At 38.9% G+C, this 19,345-nt stretch overlaps 1 protein-coding gene across 1 annotated transcript in view; it reads left to right on the top strand.

Moving 5' to 3' along the window:
• Window positions 1-8,814: 8,814 nt before the first annotated feature.
• Window positions 8,815-19,345, top strand: part of LOC144768420 (protein-glutamine gamma-glutamyltransferase E-like) — a 204,263-nt gene continuing 193,732 nt past the window's right edge. Inside the window, exon 1 of the mRNA XM_078652063.1 lies at window positions 8,815-8,878. Within this exon, the coding sequence (XP_078508189.1) occupies window positions 8,863-8,878 (16 nt within the window). The 5' untranslated portion in view covers window positions 8,815-8,862. The remainder of the gene's footprint in view (window positions 8,879-19,345) is intronic.

Genomic DNA, 19,345 nt, shown 5'->3' with positions numbered 1-19,345 from the left:
GTCCAGCACCTACACCTAATTAATGTAGACTGGAGTGGGAATAGAATATTATATTTAATTAGTGTCCAGCACCTACCACTAATTAATATAGACTGGAGTGGGAATAGTAATTTAAATTTAATTAGTGTTCAGCACCTACCCATAATTAATATAAACTGGAATGGGAATAGTAAATTTAATTTAATTAGTGTTCAGCACCTATCCAAATTAATGTAGACTGGATTTGGAATAGTAAATTAAATGTAATTAGTTTTCAGCACCTACCTTAAATTTATGTAGATTGGAGTGGGAATAGTACATTAAATTTAATTAGTGTCCAGCACCTACCCCTAATTAATGTAGACTGGAGTGGGAATAGTAAATTAAATGTAATGAGTGTCCACCACCTACCCCAAATTAATGCAGATTGGAGTGGGATTAGTAAAAAAAATGTCATTAGTCTCTAGCACCTTATTCAATTTAATGTAAACTGGGGTGGGAATAGCAAATTATTTTTAATTATTGTACGGCATCTATATCAAATGTATTTATGTTAGAGTGGGATTTTTACATTATTTATGTAAATAAATAAAGTTCATACAATTTTTTTAAGAGATGTAATAACTTTTTATTTATTAACATGAGAAAAATGAAACAGAAAACATTAGTATTATAATTTTATCCAATACAAATATATTAATGCATATATTTGGAAAACATTTAATTGTTATTGTACAGTTTTTAATTTAAATTTAAATTGTACATTTTATTAACAAATAATAATTAATACAGTTGTAAGTGTTGTATGAAGTTATATAAAGCAAGTACAATTTTAGCATATTTTATATACAATTTTTATCTTGTAATTGTTGATTGTACATAGTCTTTTTAAATTAATAATAATAATAAGAATATTCATTATCATTTAAAAAAAAAAATATTTAAATGAAGACATTTTAACATATGTTCATTTATATACATATAGAAAAACATTTGTACAGAATTGTTACCATTTTTTAAATTTTGTTAATTATAATAAATATTATTTATTTCATAATATTTATTTTTATAATTTTACAGGATATTTATTTTTTGTTCAGATTTTGTTTACAAGAAAAAAACATTATTTTTAGCATACTATTGATTTTTTTATGTGTAAAGCATTATTTAAAAAAAATATTTATTATGTTATTAATGTTAACTGTTTTGATTTTGGGTCATTTATTTTGTACCCGCTTTAGGTCGTTTTGTGTCATTTGGATGAAGAGAAGCTCGCGGTTGGGAGGCACTTCACGTTGCTTACGGTAAGGTTTGTTTTATAAGTTTTAAGTGTTGTGTATTAATTTTGAGAATAGTTTGGTGATGTGTACTGTAGTTATAAGTGAGTTAGTTGTATTAGGCGTTTTTATGTGTTGTTTTTATGTGTAGTAGATGTACGTATTTTTAGCGTTGTCTAGGCTTGTTTGTAGACTTAGTGTTTCGATGTGTAAAGTTTAGTAAGGTGAAATTTAATGTTAGTATTAGTGTTAGTTTGTGGATATTTGCTTGTTTATGTGGGTGGGAATGTATGTTTTCAGTGTTTTTATTTTAGGAGTTCGTCATCTCGGAAGGAATCATTTTTTTTAAAGAAGTGTTTGTTAGTTTTATTAACTAATATATTTTGAACACTTCTTTAATTTTTTCGGTTTTCCTGGAGCGATTTTTCTATATTTTATCTTTGTTCGGGTTTTTTATGGTTTTTCGAAGGACATTCGTTGGATGGATTATTCTGTTTTTGGACAGTTGTATTTTAAAAAAAAATTTGGGGCTTCATTTTATTATACATGGATTTTTTTTGTGGAAAAGGAGTTTACAGCCTTTGGGATACCATTGGTAAATATTTTTTTTTATTTATTGTGGGTAGGTAGTATTTTTATCATTATTGATATATAATATTTTATTTAAAATATTATTAATGTGTGTATGTATATTTTATAGCATAATATATATATATTGCACACAATAATTATTTTTGAGATAAAAAAAGATTATTGTTATTTACATGTTGTTGCTATTTTGTTTTACTGCTTTGTTGGTGATAGTAATTTAAAGTAGTGTTTTGGCTATTATGTTGAGGTATTCAATTCCTTTAGTGCTAGGATACAATTTTACTTGTTGTTCTAGGTATTTATGCATTTGTTTGGTTTGCTTAGATGTTTTGGGAGTTAGTTCTGTAATGGATTGTTCCATTCGGAACTCTTGGTAGCTTTGTTCCTTTTGTAGGCATTTAATAAAGTGTTCTAAACTAGGTTTAGTTCTGCCTGTGGATTGAAGGAAGGCATTGTGCCAGCCTTCAACAGCGTTATTTGTTTTTGATTCTCCATTTAGTGTACTTTTGTAAACGTTCCACCAGGGTATTAAGAATTTAGGATTTCTTCTGTGGCCAGATCTATGGAGTCTACCCACCCATGTGTCCTCGAAATAGTCTAATAGTTTAGCTTCATTTTGTTTGTAAAAGTTGCTGTCAATTAAAAGGTTGAAGTGTTCTGCCACATCTGTTTCTGGGACGTAAGCTAGTGCTGTTAGTTTTTTTATTTGATATGCAAATGATGAATTTCTTGCATATTCAATGCTTAGTGTTGTCTTCTGTAAATGTTTCCATAGACATTGGTTAAAGTGATAATAACAGCCTTGGATACAGGTGTGGGGATGTATTTTTAAGATTGTTGAAAGCATTGCTTGTTCAAAATCTAGTATTATTTTTTCTGGGGAATAGTCATTAGTTTTTTGTTTAACTGTTTGTAATGATTCCATATATGTGGAAATATTTTTGTTTGGCAGTAGTGCATACAGAAGAGGAATATTGCAGTTTTGATAAAGACCATGTACTGTGTATAATTGGTAAAAAGGTTTGGGACAGATGTTAAAAGTCCCATCCATCATCCAATATTGGCTTTGTTGAAGTTTTATGAGGTTTATAGCTGTGCCAAAAATTATTAGTCTTTTGTCATTGTTTTCATTATCATAAATGACAAATGGTCTTTTGTTTAAAGTTATAGTTTGGTCAGGATTTAAAATGATTTCGCTATATGTTCTAGGAGGTGGAGTGGTATTGGTATTTGTTCTTTTGGTACGTGATATTGTTCTTTTTAGGGAGACTGTGGGGTATATTATCAACAACTAGCGATAATTTTTGTCTCTAACTTATTTAGAGACAAAAATTATCGCCGCACATCGGCGATTTTTATCGCAGATAAACCTTGCTATTAGCAAGGTTTATCGCAAATGCGATAAAAAACGCCCGCAATGCATGAATATCGCTGAAAAGTCAGCGATATTCATGCATTATCGAGCAAATGCTCTTAGCCATGTTATCCACCTCCCATTGGATAACATGGCTAAGAACTGCTCAGGGCAGGTGTTAGCTTTTGGAGATATTCGCCCTTAGCGCAAATATCTCCAAAAGTTGGTAATAGGAGATAGCGATGTTAGCGACTGTTTCCAGTCGCTAACATCTTGGCACGCCCACTTTGCATATCATTAGTGATAAATATCACTGACATGCAAAGTGGGGCCCATGATGGTCGCTATCTCCTATTAGCTGTCGCTAACTGGTGTTAGCGACAGCTTGGTAATAGGGAGATAATTTTATCTCCGCTTTCTTGGCTTTTAAAGCCAAAAAAGCGGAGATAAAACCCCTTGATAATATACCCCTATATTTGGCATTTATGTGGTGGCTGTTTTAGGTATTTGGGGTATCCGTTCTTTTAGAATGATGCTAGTTGGTTTTTGGGAATCTGTACTAGCTTCTTTTATATTTTCTAATGCTGTTCTCACTTCAATTTCAGTTACGTTTGGTACCCTGTGTTCCCTAGTATAAAGTACTGTTGCTTCTCTAGTTGTTGCCCTCCCGTAACATTTGTTGGAATAATATTTACAACATTTCCAATTTACTTTCCTCCCAAATTGTTTCTCTTGGGTATAAGTGTAACCCATATAGCACAGTAATAGTTTTCCTTTCTGGCTCGTTACAAATTCTGCTCCTTCTGTCATTTTGCTGTTTCTTAATCTATAAGAAATATAATGTATACTTTTAATAAATGTTGCTAAAAATATATTAAGTTAATTAAAGAAACATTTTTACAGTATATACTTACATTGGTGATTAATCTGTATTTGATTGTGATGTATTTTTCTGTTCACTTGTGTTCTTGGTCTTCTGTATTTTTTTGATCTGGGGGGAAAAGTATATTTATTTGTATCACTTGTTCTGATATATATTTAAGGTGGTAGTTCAAGTTTTTGCTATAAGTTTGAGCTGACAGTTATTACATGTGTTTTTAACATTGTTTGCAGATACTTACTTTGTTATTTGTATATTTATTTGGTGAGTTCTGTTCTTTGCTATTTGTTTGTAGACTCTTCTGTAGAGGGAATAGAAAATAAAAAGTAGATATGCATTAGTACTTAGATTAGTTTAAAATTTTTAAATGTTGTAGATGTGACTTTTATTTAGTTTAATTTAGTTACTTACTTTGAATCCACTGAATTGTAGGTAGAATGTAGAATTTCTTGTAGGTGTAGTTGAAGGCATCCACAGTGTTTTCTTCTGTCGTTTTCTATTTTTGTGGTCGTTTGTGTTTAGTGTTTAATTGTTTATATAGTATTTTAGAGTTAGTAATTAGGTTGTTATTAGTTCATTTTTTATTGCAGTGTTTTTATTGATTAGTTTGTATTTTTGAAAATATGTTGGGGTGGTTAATTTCCATATAAGGAAAACGCTAATTAAGAATGTGGTTATTTGATTTTATAGTATTTATTTAAATAGTTTAAGTTAAAATGTAATCATTTTTAATGTTATTTAATTGTGACATGTATTTTTATTTATAGTTTGTAATGAGAGATGTTTATTGTAGTGTTTATATAATTTATAAATATTTAAAAGTCATAGTATAAATGTATAATATTTTTCGATATTATTAATTGAAGAATTTATTGCTGTCGATATTTTAGCTGCCGATATTTGTTACTTAGTGTGTTTATTTTTGAATAGTCGATATTTAAAATTCCGATATTTATGTTGTCGACTTTAGTGAGATCGATGTTTATGTAGGTCGATATTGTGTATCCGATATTTTTGTATGTTTCTAGATAAGTATAGCTTGTCGATATTATTGTTATCGATATTTTTGTATCGATATTTTTGTAGGTCGATATAGTGTCTATCGATATTATGTCAGTGATTCGGGGGTCGTCTCTATCATCACTGACGTGATGTAGGGTCTGCTCTGCAAGGGGTGTTGATTGTCCCTCTGCAATGTAAAGGGGAGATGCAGTTTCACAGTGTGTTCCATGTATGTTGACGCATTGGTGACATTTACATGCAGACTGCATGACAATGTACATTGTGACTTTGTGAGGAGATGCTTATTTGATGTGGACAGTGGACATTTGTACTACATCACGGATGTGAGGTTGTACTCATACATTGTCATCTCACAGTTTCCTGCTGTGTCAGATGTGATTGGCCATTTTGTACACACATGGGGCACCAGTTGTGTCCTGTGTTCTGTTGTGAAAGTGTTGCAGTTTGTACCACATTGTAGTCAATGTTGAGGTGCTCTTCTTATGTGTGTGTGCTGCATTGTGGGTGAGTTGCCCTTGCAGCTCTGATTTGGCTGCTCCTTATCCCTCTCAGGTGGTGTGCCTTTGGCTTCTGTGCTTCTACAATGCTGAGATGTTGCAGACTTGGGTAAATTGGGGTCTTGGTCGAGTTGTGACTCTTGGGCATGGTTTGTCCACAGATGTGTTGTTGATGTTAGGGGTTGTTTATGCACATGGATGTGTCAGAGTGTGACCTGCTCCTTTCCGGATGTGGTCCTCACTCAGCCACCTCAGTGTTGTGGAGTGCACAATGTCATGATGATTAGACTGCAGCCATGGTAATCGTCATGTAGTGTCACCAGCATTGTCAGTGTGGCTCACAAATATGCATCTTTGCTGGGTTTCGCACGTGTGCATGTGTTGGTGGTGAGATTGGTGATGTGTGGGGTGGGACCCCTCTGTGCACATGGTGGACAGGGCCCTACTTGGTGTTTGTATGTGTGCTGTAGTGTGGCACAGGGATTAGGGACATGATCCAGAGTCATTGTGGGTGTGCAGTGTGTTCTACTTAATTGTGCATGTGTACCATTGTTCCCATCTCCCCCTGTCCCCCCAGTCCCTGGTCGTTACTCACCCGGTTGGTGTTGTGTCAGGTCATGTTGAGCAGTGTCCAGATCCCCAACTCCTGGCACCGTATCCCGACTGATGACTGTGGCCACCATTTTCTCCATGTCATCCTGCTCCTGGTGTGCCGCAGGACCCCTACCTCCAATCTGCGTCGCTGCTTTCATGTTGGCATCGAGTTTCTTCTTGGTTTTGCCCTTCATATCATTCCAGCGCCTCTTGACCTCTTACGCTGTCCTCCTCAATGCTGCAACTACATTCATATAGTCCAAAGATGGTGTGCCATATTTGCGTCTTTGTTGCCAATGACACGTTGGAGGTGACGAACAGTTGTTGGTAGTGTTCTATCATCTCCGTAATGATGATCCTGTTTTCCTGCAGACTGAACCACATCTTCCTCTTCTCCTTGGACTTCCCCGACACACAGGTTCCTTGCTGGTCATCTGTGGGCCTTGTGGGGTTCGCGTTGTCCTCTGCACTCGGTCTGTGTGCGTCCATGGTACTACGCAGTTACATTTTTTATAATGTTTTTTTCTTTGCTTTTATAGTGCATTTTCCCACATGACGCGTGGGAATTGTAGGCCTATCGCTGGTCATCACTGATTTTTGTATTGCAATTTGGGACACCGACGTTTTTTTCGCGTTTGTGTTTCACATTTTTTAGACATCGCGTTAATTTTAACTGTCATTTGACACGCTATCGTGAGACTATCGCATGGTACCGCCGTGTTGAGAATACAACGTTAACACAGTGTTATTTTCCCGCGATAGACTGCAATGTGCAAAGCTGCATTAAGTTAATTTTGCGATAATTATCACACATTCCTCAGAATATCCCCTATTGTGATTTACAATGCCAATAGCTCTAACTCACGCAAATGCGAGACCTATTGCATTGCAAAGGCTTGTTTTTTCGGGCAGCATATTACTCTTGTCTAGTGCATAATTTGAATTGAGTCCCATCCAGGTGTTTATCACTGTGCACATTTGAGTTGTGGCTGAAGGCAGTACAAGTTTCTCTCAGTGCCTGTCAGTCGGGCAAAAAGGTATTCAGAATAGGTGGTCGTCCAATCTTTGTCATCTCTGCAAAGGACATAGAGCAAGGGTCACCTATGCCAGGTGCAAATGAGAATCTGCACAACCCATAGTAGTTCCAGGGCATCTCCGAAACACTTTTAGCCCTATCATAAGTTAAAAACCTCAGACTGGGAAATATCTGTTCACCAACAAATTTTTGTCCGCTATTCCACAGACTTTCTCGTTTTCGGGCTCATACATTTACCATTTTGATTTAAACAGGTGGTAGATGTATGCAGGGCATGCAGGGTGGAGGTAAAGGAAAGGGTAGGGAAAGAAGGGAAGAACAGGGAGATTAGTTCAGGCATGGTAGTGCATTGAGTGCTCTCTTCTTGCTATAGAAGTAAGTGGGGGGGGGCACTAAAGACTTGGCTGTCGTAACAACCAAACCTTTGTGCGTTTTTACCAGCTTGAATTGTTAGTCGTATAATATTGGAAAAACTGGTGTGGGAATACCAGGTCAGTTGTGATTAGGGCTCCCAGTTTTCCATTTTTATTGATTTTTACAGTCAGAAAACTATTTATTTCCCTGTCTGTTTTTATCTTTATATACAGAAAAATACAGAAAAAGGGCCTTATTTGGATATTTTTTTCTACTGTCGATCATGAGAGCCAGGTCAGTAGACGTACAGACTGAGAGGCAGGGGAAATTAAAAAGAGATAGTAGATTTCCTAATTAAGCTTAATTACGCACAGATCTACAGTTATGTATGCTATTGTACAATGCAAGTGTTTTTAGATAACGCTATTGCACTGTATACAGCTGAAACCTTTTGGACATTCAAATGTGAGTATAAATTTATCAGTTAAATAAATGTGGAAAAATACCCAAACAGAAATACAGACAGAAATGTCGAAAAAATAAATACCATAAAACTGGGAGCCCTAGCTGTGATCAAGCAGTGTAGATTTCCATGAGGGCATCTTCCTGGTCAGACTGACTCATAATCAGAGCCTAGTGTCAGTTTCAGTTTGCACATAATGAGACCTTCCTTTACATATAAAAAACAACCAGATTTTGCCCTTTTTTTTAGAAGGTAGGACACTCGATAGTGAACCTCAGTTCATTCAATAGGTTCATTCACTAAAGCCCTCGAGTCGCCGCTGACATGTGTGTACAATACAAGCCAAGAACTGGAATCCCACAGGTACTCTAATGAATGAATAGCAAGTGTTAGACAATAGCATCACTCGTTAATTACTGGTTATTTACTATACAAATATTTATTTCACAAATATTTTTCATAGAATGTGTGCGGTTATTTTTTTAATGTTCTTTGGACGATCATTTTGCTCGATGTACTGTACCACGCCTTTTTTATTTTAAATAAAATTCGGTAAGAGACCAATTTTGCACATGAGTGTATTCATATTTGAGCGTGTTTCTGTAGAGATCTCAGAAAAAAGAAACTGGACAGGATATAGAATAAGCCATCAACGCCCCCCCCCCCCACCCCGCTCATTTGCATGTGCTTGATTAAATTAGAGGAAGTGCCCGGCTGTGGTGATATAAGCCACTCCACTAAAATCTGCTTCACTTGCAGCCCCGCAGTCGCAAACACAGTCAGTGAAGTTGACAGCAAAGAGTGCAAAGCAACCATGGCAAGCAAAGGAGGTAAGGAAGAAGTTTATATTGCAGAACCTAAGTTTACTTTGTTTAATGGCTCTCTTGGGATCAATGTATCGTATACACTTCTGCACTATTCAATGTCACATGTAATTAATAGGAAACATATATTCTGTCAGCAGGCAAATTATTAATTTCTAATGAGGACCATTGATGACTCTGCAAATAATGTTATACAGAAATGCAATGTTTTCTGCAATTCCTTTTTGAATTGATAATGATGTAAATAAACCGAAATAATATCACCAAACATGGTTTTAAACTAGAAATACAAGGAGGTATTTCATGACAGTATCAAATAAAACGGTTACCTTGTCGAAAGTGACCCAGAAGCTTTGCTAAAGATGACAACTTGCCTTTTTAGGTTTCGCACCTTGAATGCATTTACTACCACATGCTAGCCACATGTGTGTCGATGCCCTGCCTGAACAGCAGTCCAGCTGCTGAAGGGCGTGTCCTCACAACTAAGCGAAATTTATTGTCCAGGAACTATGCTACTATGTTTCCTTACTGACATTTTGTGCCTGCATGCGTATGACATAGCAGTGTGTTTTCGAATTTGTGGTGACTTTCAAAATGCCTATTTTTTAGTTCAAGTATTTTTTATAGTTAAAATTGAAAAAGGATAAAAAAATACAGGAATACATGAGATACAAGCAAAATCAAGGCAATACAATATGCACATAAAAATACTGGGGTAGATGTATAAATTTCGGCCTTTGCGAATCGCAAAAGGCTTTTTTGCATTTTTTGAAATGTATCAAAAAATCGCAAAATAAGGAATCTCAAAAAATTGCGATTCCTTATTTTGCTTAAGCATTTAAGGAATCGCAAATTTTGCGATTCCTTAAATGCGATGTATGTGGGATTTAGAAATTGCGAATTTGGGTTAAGAAATCGCAAATTACCACCAACTTGTAGTTGGTGGTAATTTGCGATTTCATTTAAAAATGCCCTATTTGGCATTTGTGAAGGTGGCACGTGACGCACATACATGCCCATAGGGCATGTATGTGCGCCATATGCACACACATGTAAATTTCAGGGGTGCAGCAGGGTGTCTTTGAGACACCCCTGCACCCTTGAAATTATTCTCAATTATGCGAATTCGCAAATTGCGATTCGCAAATTAAGAAATATTTCACAATCATTCCTATGGGCCTCCTGGCCCATAGGAATGCATGGGAAATTATTCCTTAATTGCGAATTTGCAAATTGCGAATTCGCAAATAAGGAAGATTAAGAAATCGCTAAAAAATAGCGATTTTCAACATACATTCCATTTTGCGATTTCTAAATAGCGATTCCTTAAAAATTGCTATTTAGAAATCGCAAAATGGAATCTTGATACATCTACCCCACAGTTCATTACACTGAGCAAATTGGTACAGCAGAGTCAGAGAAGTTAGACAGATGAGCGAGGACAGCGCAGAGGGAAGTGTCCGCAATATTACGAATTAGAAAAAATGTGATTCAAGAGCAAAAAAAATTAGCCGTATTATCAGTAAGACTAAGTATAGTGTAGAGCAGTACCAAGTAAATTTACAGTATTTGTATCGCCTATGGTACATAGAAAAAAAAGGGGGGGAAGGGGAAGGAAGAGTGTTGAGGAATAGGCCAGGATGCCTGTCACATGGCAGTTCGGGTTGGACTGTTCCCATGAGGCACAGGGTCAGAATGATCTGCATATTGCCATGTCTGAACTGGGGTGGCGGATTAAGCTAAAGAATGATGATGGATTACACCCAGATCAGATGACTGGGGTTGAGTGCTTGCATTGTTCAACACTCCGTCCATCATCCCCTTTGGTATTGCTTTGTTCGCCCTAAATTGGCAGGGTATGCCCAGACGTGGGTCCCTTGCTCATTTTGCCACTGGATTCAAGCTAGCCTGGCTGATGACGACTGATTAGCCAGAAACCTGTCCCAGGATGCTTGTTTCCGGTCCAGGGAAGACATGGCTTTGGCAGTTTGGATTGGACTGTTCCCATGAGGCACAGGGTCAGACTGATCTGCATATGGCCATGTCTGAACTGGGGTGGCGGATTGAGCTAAAGAATGATGATGGATTAAACCAGATCAGTTGACTGGGGGTGAGTGCTTGCATTGTTCAACACTCCGTCCATCATCCCCTTTGGTATTGCTTTGTCACATGACTCAAGCATGATTCCTTACAGCCAATATTGGAAAGGGTCAGTGTGCCCTGAGAGCCTTGTACCATGTAATTATCAAAGGACTGCCAAACCCTACTAGAGATTAGTGGAACATAATGGTTCCCTAAGAGTGACGTATAAGCCCCACGGAGAAATGAAACCCAAGCCCACCAGGTGTGGTAAGATGGATTTTGAAAGGTCTTCCATTCTGTAAGTATGACTTTAAGTGCAAAATGGCTTTAAAGTTTCTATCTGATTTGTCCTGTGAGTGCGGGCTCTGTGTAGTGTGGATGGCATTTGTTACTCTTGACATGAATGAACCTGCTTTAATGAGCTGTTGTACCATGTCTGACGGGTGAGATCCCAAATGCACATAGTCAAATGTAAAACAATGTTATACGAGTTAAGAATATATTACTCTAAGGCCACATTATGCGTGCCCTTTTAATTCAACTGGGGCCAATAGCAGGAACCAATGCCCCCTAGTAATCACAAGTTCCCCAGTAACTTCAGTTCCTGATTTTTCACTGGCAGATTCCACCTGCTAAGGGAAGGTGCAGTTTCCGGGGGAAATACTGGGTGAAATAAAGAATTAAAAGAGGAATCAGGCCTGGATTTTCCAGTTTACGTGGTAATTTCGAATGGGGGCCCCGCAGGGCCACTTTTAGTGGCTGCGTAACGCTGCGCCCTTTTCATTGGTGGCTCCTACAATGAGGCAGTGAGGACTGGAGGGGGTGCGGGACAGAAGAGGACCAACTTCTCAAGGACGTTAGTAAACTGACCTTGCCCCATTATGGCGGCCTGCCTGTCTGTGGCATGGATAGCAGCCAAGGCAAAAAAGTTCCAACCAGCTAGCTAGCTCTCTCTCTCTCTTTCTCCCCCTCCTCCCCCCCCCCCCCCCCCCCATCCCCTGTCAGCAGTAATTGGCTGGGGGAACTGTAGATAGTGAAATAAGCACCTGCAGTGTCCCCTCCCCCTTAAATATAGCCTCCAAAGGCTCCAGCTTACCAGGGAAATGCCGGCTGACAGTCAGTCCGGGCTTGGACCCAGCTGAGGCTGCTGCAGGCACAGGACGGGAGCACTAGCAGTGCTTATGCAACACACAAAAATGTATGTCGGACATACCACAGCGCAAAGCCAATATGCAGAGAGAAAATTAATGTAACCATGTAGACAAAATGACTGCGTACATTTTACCAATAAGAATTGATAAAACCACTTCAGTTTTGCTGGTCGTTTTGACCTGGTAGATTGTTACCCGAATGAAAATGTTCTCGCTAAGTTTAAAAAAAACTTTGTATATGAGAAAATTAAGGTAAATCATGAATCTTAGCAAAGGGCAAAAGTCTGCAACGTCAAAAAAGTTTGCAGACTGAACCCGAAAAGTTTTCGAACTTCTTTTGGCTCTATACAAAATAGAAGTTAAGAAACTCTAGGGAGCTGCTAAGAAAGACATCTGTGTTTGACTAGATTTGCTGTACAACGGATCCAGGAGATCCAGTTGATCCTTCTTCTACACAAGGCAGTGTGTTAAGTGTGAGCACAGAACAGGAGAGACCCTTTGCAGGGTCAGACAGGGACAGCAAATAGGTCCGGGCATCAAAATACGAGTGGCCCCCATTAGCGAATCAGATTGCTAAAAATGTGGTTCGATTTGCAAATAGGTCCCGTTTTGAACTGGTAAGGAGATATTGTATCAGTGTTGGCAAGGTATAGTAGTAGACTGCATACATTTTTTCTAGCTGCAGGCAAAGTTTGCGGTAATATCAGAGAAATCAAAAGTAACAAACAGCCCACCTGACCATAAAAAAGGCCCACAAACATCCAAAACCGGCCTCTACAGTGATCTCTCACACCAGCCCTTCTGGCACTGCCAGCTTGCCCTGTAATCTAGCCCAACTCTGTTCCTATGTAGTGCTGTGAATAAAAATGGGAGATGGTAGAGAGCTATGCTCAAGTAGGGTTGTCACGTGGATGACGTGTGTTTTTGCCAGTATGACAAGTATTTTGATATCACAGCAGGTATTTGTTCCCCTTAGACCTACATCATTTAAACAGTGAATACATTTTAAAATGTGTTCTAGAGCTGCCTTCATGATTCTTGACTAATAATTAAATTAAACAAAGACAGAAAGCTGCTGATAAACATGATTACAAATGATTGTATATAAGGTTCTGCTTAAGTATCATATCCAGGCCTTTGCTGAATCTTAAAATGTCAACAACCGGCCAGTATTTTCCTCTAGGAAATGTGGCAACCCTAAAGTGAGACAGGAATCGGGCATTTGAATTTGAGTGCAGGCAATTTTGTAACAGTTAGGTTACCAAAACACGACACCCAGAACAGAAACTAGATCACCTTCTGCAAAACTGGGAGTGGGATTCTCTTGCATTTTCAAAGATTTTACTACCAACGACTGGTTTAACAATTCAACCACCCCTAGATAACCCACCTTAAGAACCAACAGGGAAGCATATTTCTCTGCTGCTGCACTGAAATATACCTGGCTGCCTGCTCAAACATATTTCTCTAGGACATGGTGGCACCAGTCTCCTGCACCCATACAGGGCTAAAGTGGTGCCAGGACCTGCTAGGGAAGCGTGTTTGCCCCTTTGGAACTTCTATCTTATGGTTTGAGGATGGAGAATGTACTCAGACAGAGACGGCTACCTGGAATGCATCCATAGCCCCAGCTAGAGCTGAACTATTCATGTTGACATGAGGTTAGAATTGTGGGCATACACTGTGGCACCTAAAAAAAGATTCTCAAGCTGAGGAGCCAGGCCTAACAATTAGATGGCCTAACTTCAAAGTAGCATTGCTCATTAACTTGCAGAAAATAAGCTCTCTTCTAGAGGACTGAGAAAGCCAGAAGATTGTTTAGTCTGGTTAACAGTTTCAGCGGAATGAAGCATTAGCTTATACCATACACTGTTCACTCACAGCTACAGAGGGTTCAATGGTCCAAGATTAGCATATGGGACATTAATCTTGTCGTATTTATTTGCATTTCCCATAGAATAATACTGAACTCTTTTAATGGTTCTTTCCTATGGGGTGAGCCTTATGGGAGCTCAGTCAGAGCGCACATCAAGGGGGTTGCCTTTATCTCCCTGAGCCTAACACTCTAATTCACTTAAATAGGATTTCAAATGTGAGAAGGCTTTTATTTGTGATAGGAAGAGAGCCAATGAATGCCAAACACAATCCACTTTAACTCAATTAATGTTGAAATGCAATTTTACTGTTTCAAGCTGTGTACATCTGGAATCCATGAATTCATGAATTCATGAATTCCAGTAGTTTTTTTATTTTACATGAATAATCCAGGAAAGTACTGATGTTTAAAATAATGGATTCATGAATTCATGAATCCATGAATTCCAGTATTTTTTTATTTTACATGAATAATCCAGGAAAGTTCTGATGTTAAAAATAATGGGCCGTATATGCTAAGACCCTGGCCGCAAAAAGTGGTTGTAATTTGCAAGCAATCTTTTGTGATCAGAAACATATTTTGCGAAATGGCCAACTGCGAGAACTTGCGTTGCTGGTTGCCTGGGATGTGAGCCTTGATAAAGCAACAGCCACAGTCGTTTGCAGGGTGAACCACAAACAGTCACTAAATTAATCTGTGCTTAATTCTGGGTATTTTGGCATTTAAAGCAGTCTGGCGTAACTTAAAGGAAATATATACAGTATGCAGCACACCAACAGTGATAAAGTGAGAATACAGTTTAGCCTTGGGTCAAAGCTATGGTGAAGATTTCTGAGTTCAGACTTAGTTGTTTTTATGAGCGAAAGGCCTGTAGCCGAAGACAGTTCCAGAGCTCGGATACTCCTAATGTGAAAGATAGCTTTAAAGGATTTGCTGTTGAGGAGTAAAAAGTAGTGGAAGAATCTGTAAAGCCAATCTGATCAGCGATGCATCTCAGGTGGGTAGGTGAGCAGGTTGGTCCCGGTCTCCTCCTGGTTATCAGAGTAGTTTTTGGGCAAAAATACTTTTTAAGTCCTCACAACTGGGCACTTTTAGCATGACAACCAAGGGTCCAGGACTGGTGGGATACCACTTGTGGTGGGTGAGAATGGGTGGTCAGGACTCACTCAAGCTAGGCCCAGGTGCGGGTTGAAGGTGGTGGGATCCTTTTGTTTCCCAGTGGCTCTGAACAGGAGACGAGCAAACCAGCCCTTGGAATCACTCTGGGAGTCCTGGGTTTAGAAGATTATGCAGGGCTTAACAGCAGGGCTGGACTCCGAAGGTTCAAGGCAGACTCCAGGTAGCAAAGCAGTACTTCCAGGCAGTGGCAGCTCACACAGGTAATGCTGCGTGGCAGTGAGGCAGGGCAGGGCAGGGTGGAGTGTAGTAGAGTTTGACATATGTCAGGAAAGATTAAAGTAAATAAATAAATAAAACCACTCACCTTGCGTTCGCCACATCACCAACTCAGCGATGTGGGGAGCACAACGTAAGGGGTTTTATATTTTTATTTGTTTACTTCAATCTTTCCTGTTGTATGTCAAACCCTACTGCCCCCCACCCTGTCCTGCCTCGCTGTCCCAGAGCGCTACCTATTCAAGCCGTCACTGCTACCAGGAACAGCAAAGCAGTCTTGTATAGTGCACAGCAGGTCACAGCAGCAGGCAGTACTCTCAGAGTCCTTCCTGAGGTCCAGGAGTTAACTTAAGAGTGTATCTGAAAGTCCTATTTTTTAACATGGTGCCCATCCACTGGAAGGTGGGAGAAGCTTCTTTGAAGTGCATGAAATTTCCTGACTCCCCTTTACTGGCTCCAAGCTCGCTGCAGTGACAATGTGGAGGTAATAATTAATTTTTGTGATGACGGCAGAGCACAGCCTATTTAGTTGCAAGTGGGGCTGTGCACTGCCCCTCCCCATGCTGCCAGAAGATGACCCATTCAGGCACACCTAATCCCTCACTTGTGACAGTCTGGGAGGAATTTGCAAGGTCCAACTGACAGTTACACCCGTCATGTAACCCAAGATAGCCTACAGGCATAAAAGGGTATGACAATGCAAACTTTTTAAAAGTGGTGTTTTCGAAATTGTAATTAAAAATCCAACTTTACCATTAAAGAAGATCTTTCATTACAATTTATTAGGTAACAAACATGACCTTGCTAACTGGTCCCAATAAAAAAACAGCACCTATTAAATGTAATAAAGCAACCCTCTGTGATCTATGGAACAAGTAGGCCTCACAGTAGTGAAAAGTGAAGTTAGGATTTTTTCACCACAAGGACATATATAACTTAAACTTAAAAGCACATATCTAACTTTTATCACAATGCACCCTTCCCTATGGGCTACCTAGGGCATACTGTAGGGTGACATACTTGCAATGAAAGGGGATTTTAAACAATGGCAATGGGGGTTATAATGCCAAGTCCAATTGGCAGTTTAAGACTGCATTCAGCGCTACTTAAGTGGGTTCCACAATAAGTATTGGAGGCCCACTAGTAGCATTTAATTTACAGGGCCTGTGTATTTGATATACCACTCTACGAGGGACTTATAGGTAAATTAAATAAGACAATCATGTGTAAGCACATAAAATCAGGTTTAGCGGAGTGAGCACAAGTACTTTAGCACTGGTTAGTAGCTGTAAACTGCACAGAGGCCTAAGACCAACAAAAATGTATCCAGCAAAAAAGTGGAGAGTAAAGGTAAAACGTTTGGGGGTGACCCCGCAGAGAGGGCCAGGTCCAACAACCATGTACTATTAGATATTTGCAAAATATGGATTCAAATTGTAAACCACTGATACATAAAGTACTACATAATTTGGAACAGATACCCAAAATACGCTCCTTTCAAACTGTGAATCAGTAACCTTTTGGAATCCCATTTTAGGAGTCTGTAAATTTTGACATACTCCTAACATGGGATTTGTACTAGGCCTGGGCGAAATTTAAATTACATCACTATAATTTCAGTAATTCCACACTACTCTTTGACGTAGGTTTACACAAAATAACTGAATTATTCCCGCTTGAGAAATTAAGAGTAATTTGGGGGGGAATAAATCGTACTGCAAGAGCACATTGAGAGAGCACAGGTGGCTGCTCGCACTGCTGTTTATGTTTGGTGCATTTAGTTCTATTTTATTGGCACAAAGTGTATCCTCACATCCATTTTGGATGCAAGGGCACATTCTGCACTGAGAAATTAGCACTTAATCCTAGGAGTAAATTGGGTTGAAGTCCTACCCCACATGTACATTAGCGAGTGCAAGCAGCTGCCCGCACTGCAATTCTTGTTCTGTTGCATTTATTGCAAACTGCATCCTCATGTCCATTTTGAGCACCCGGGGGCAGTTTTGGAGGAAGAAAATCATAGTAAATTCAAATGTCTCTTCTTGCATAATTCTACATAATCTCGCAGAATGTTTGTGTGTTTCTGCATGATCACGCTACACAGAAATCTGGTTTTTATGCCCACCCCTAATTTGTACCTCTCTTCCAGGTTATTTGAACAAAAGACAATCCCAAATAATTACATTTTAGAGCACCTAGCTGAGAATGAATATTGCCAGGGACATTTCTAATGGAGTAGTTAGAGGTTCCCCAGTTCTTTGGAACGATTTAGCCAAATGGTGCATTTTACAGCACTTAACTGGTCATAACAATATTTTGTTTCGAAACATCTCTAAACAAGGGTAACAGAATGGATTATCCAGGAATTTCTCGTGACTAAAATGCCAGGAAAATGTGTAGGAAATTCTTCTGTCAAACTGTGGCTAAGACTTAAATCATTGCCAATCCCCTGCAAAACTATTTCCCAGGAATAGTATTAAAAGTAAATGAATGAGAGCATAAGGTACCCTTTTTTTACCCTTAGAAATATTTGTCATTGAATGATTTCTATTATGGAGGATCGCTAAGGGACCATCGGGCAAGAACAAATTATTCAAAGGAGACATTGAGGAATAAAGAAACTAAACATGTTCATAAAACTAATACAGTATAATAAAGAAAAATCAATAAATGTCAGACAGAAGCCAGATGGATAGACCCACCAGTTTACTTTCCAACCTCCTATATCTTAATTAGGCAGTTGGAAAGTAAACCGACAGAGCATTACGATGCAACACTTGGTCGGAGCTTTTACAGGCCGCATCGTAATCTGCCCCTTAGTGTTCATGCAGCTAAATAATCAAGCAGAAACCCTCATGTTGTACTATTATCTGCAGCCTCTGCCAGTGCCACCTTGCCTCTATGTACTGCCACAACACTCTGAGTAGTAGTTCCTGTACATTAAACACAAAAGAATGACTCAGAATAACTGCATTTAGGGCCAGATGTAGGTAAATCTAATTTACTGATTCATAAATACCGAATTTTACTGATTCGGTATTTATGAATCGGTAAATTAGATGTAGATAAAAAATCGGTAATTTTTACCGATTCGGTAGGATTCGGTATTTACCGATTCGGTAAATACCGAATCGGTATTTGCCATTGATTCCTATGGGCCTTGAAGCCGGTAAAATTACCGAATTGACAGGGGGAACAGGGTGTCACTTTGACACCCTGTTGCACCCCTGTTTCAGGCTTGTGTGCCATGTGACACACAGACATGCCCTTAGGGCATGTCTGTGTGCCACATGGCACCGTTGTACATGCACAGATGTGCATGTACACAGGGATTCGTTAATTACCATGTAATAGTATTACATGGTAAATACCGAATCCTAAAAGCCCTGTAGCACTGTTAACAGTTCTACCTACATTTGAAAATACATATTCGGTAATTTTACCGCTCACTAAATTTACCGAAACGGTAAAATTCACAAATTCGGTAACTTTACAGGTTCTGTAATTTTACTTATTCGGTAAAATTAACGATTCGGTAAAATTACCGAATATGTATGTTTTAAACACCCCTACATATCAATGTCAAAATACCGGTCGGAAACGGCTGAAAATCGGTATTTTCGGGCGTTTCCGACCGGTATTGCCCTACCTACATCTGGCCCCAAGTGTTTAAGGGATTGTTCTCAACCAGGTTGCTTGTGGATATACATGGCTGAATATCTGTGTGGAGTACAATATGGGGTCTCAGCCATCTCTAAGATGCTGTCCCCTCAACTGGAAATGGCGGAAAACTCTCTGACATTATCTGTACATTACCCTTCCAATTTTAAGATGCCCACCACAAGCGAAGTGCATTTACTAGAGTTTGCCAGTGAAAGACTGTTGCCCTGGAAGAACGACTCTCCTAAGAAGAGAGGGGCCCTGTGAGGTTGTGAAGGGTCCAGAGTGAATGGGGTGAATGAGTAGTCA

Source organism: Lissotriton helveticus, chromosome 7, assembly GCF_964261635.1.
Source record: "Lissotriton helveticus chromosome 7, aLisHel1.1, whole genome shotgun sequence".
In the NCBI taxonomy this organism is placed as follows: Eukaryota; Metazoa; Chordata; class Amphibia; order Caudata; family Salamandridae; genus Lissotriton; species Lissotriton helveticus.
This window is presented reverse-complemented; position numbering and strand designations above follow the sequence as displayed.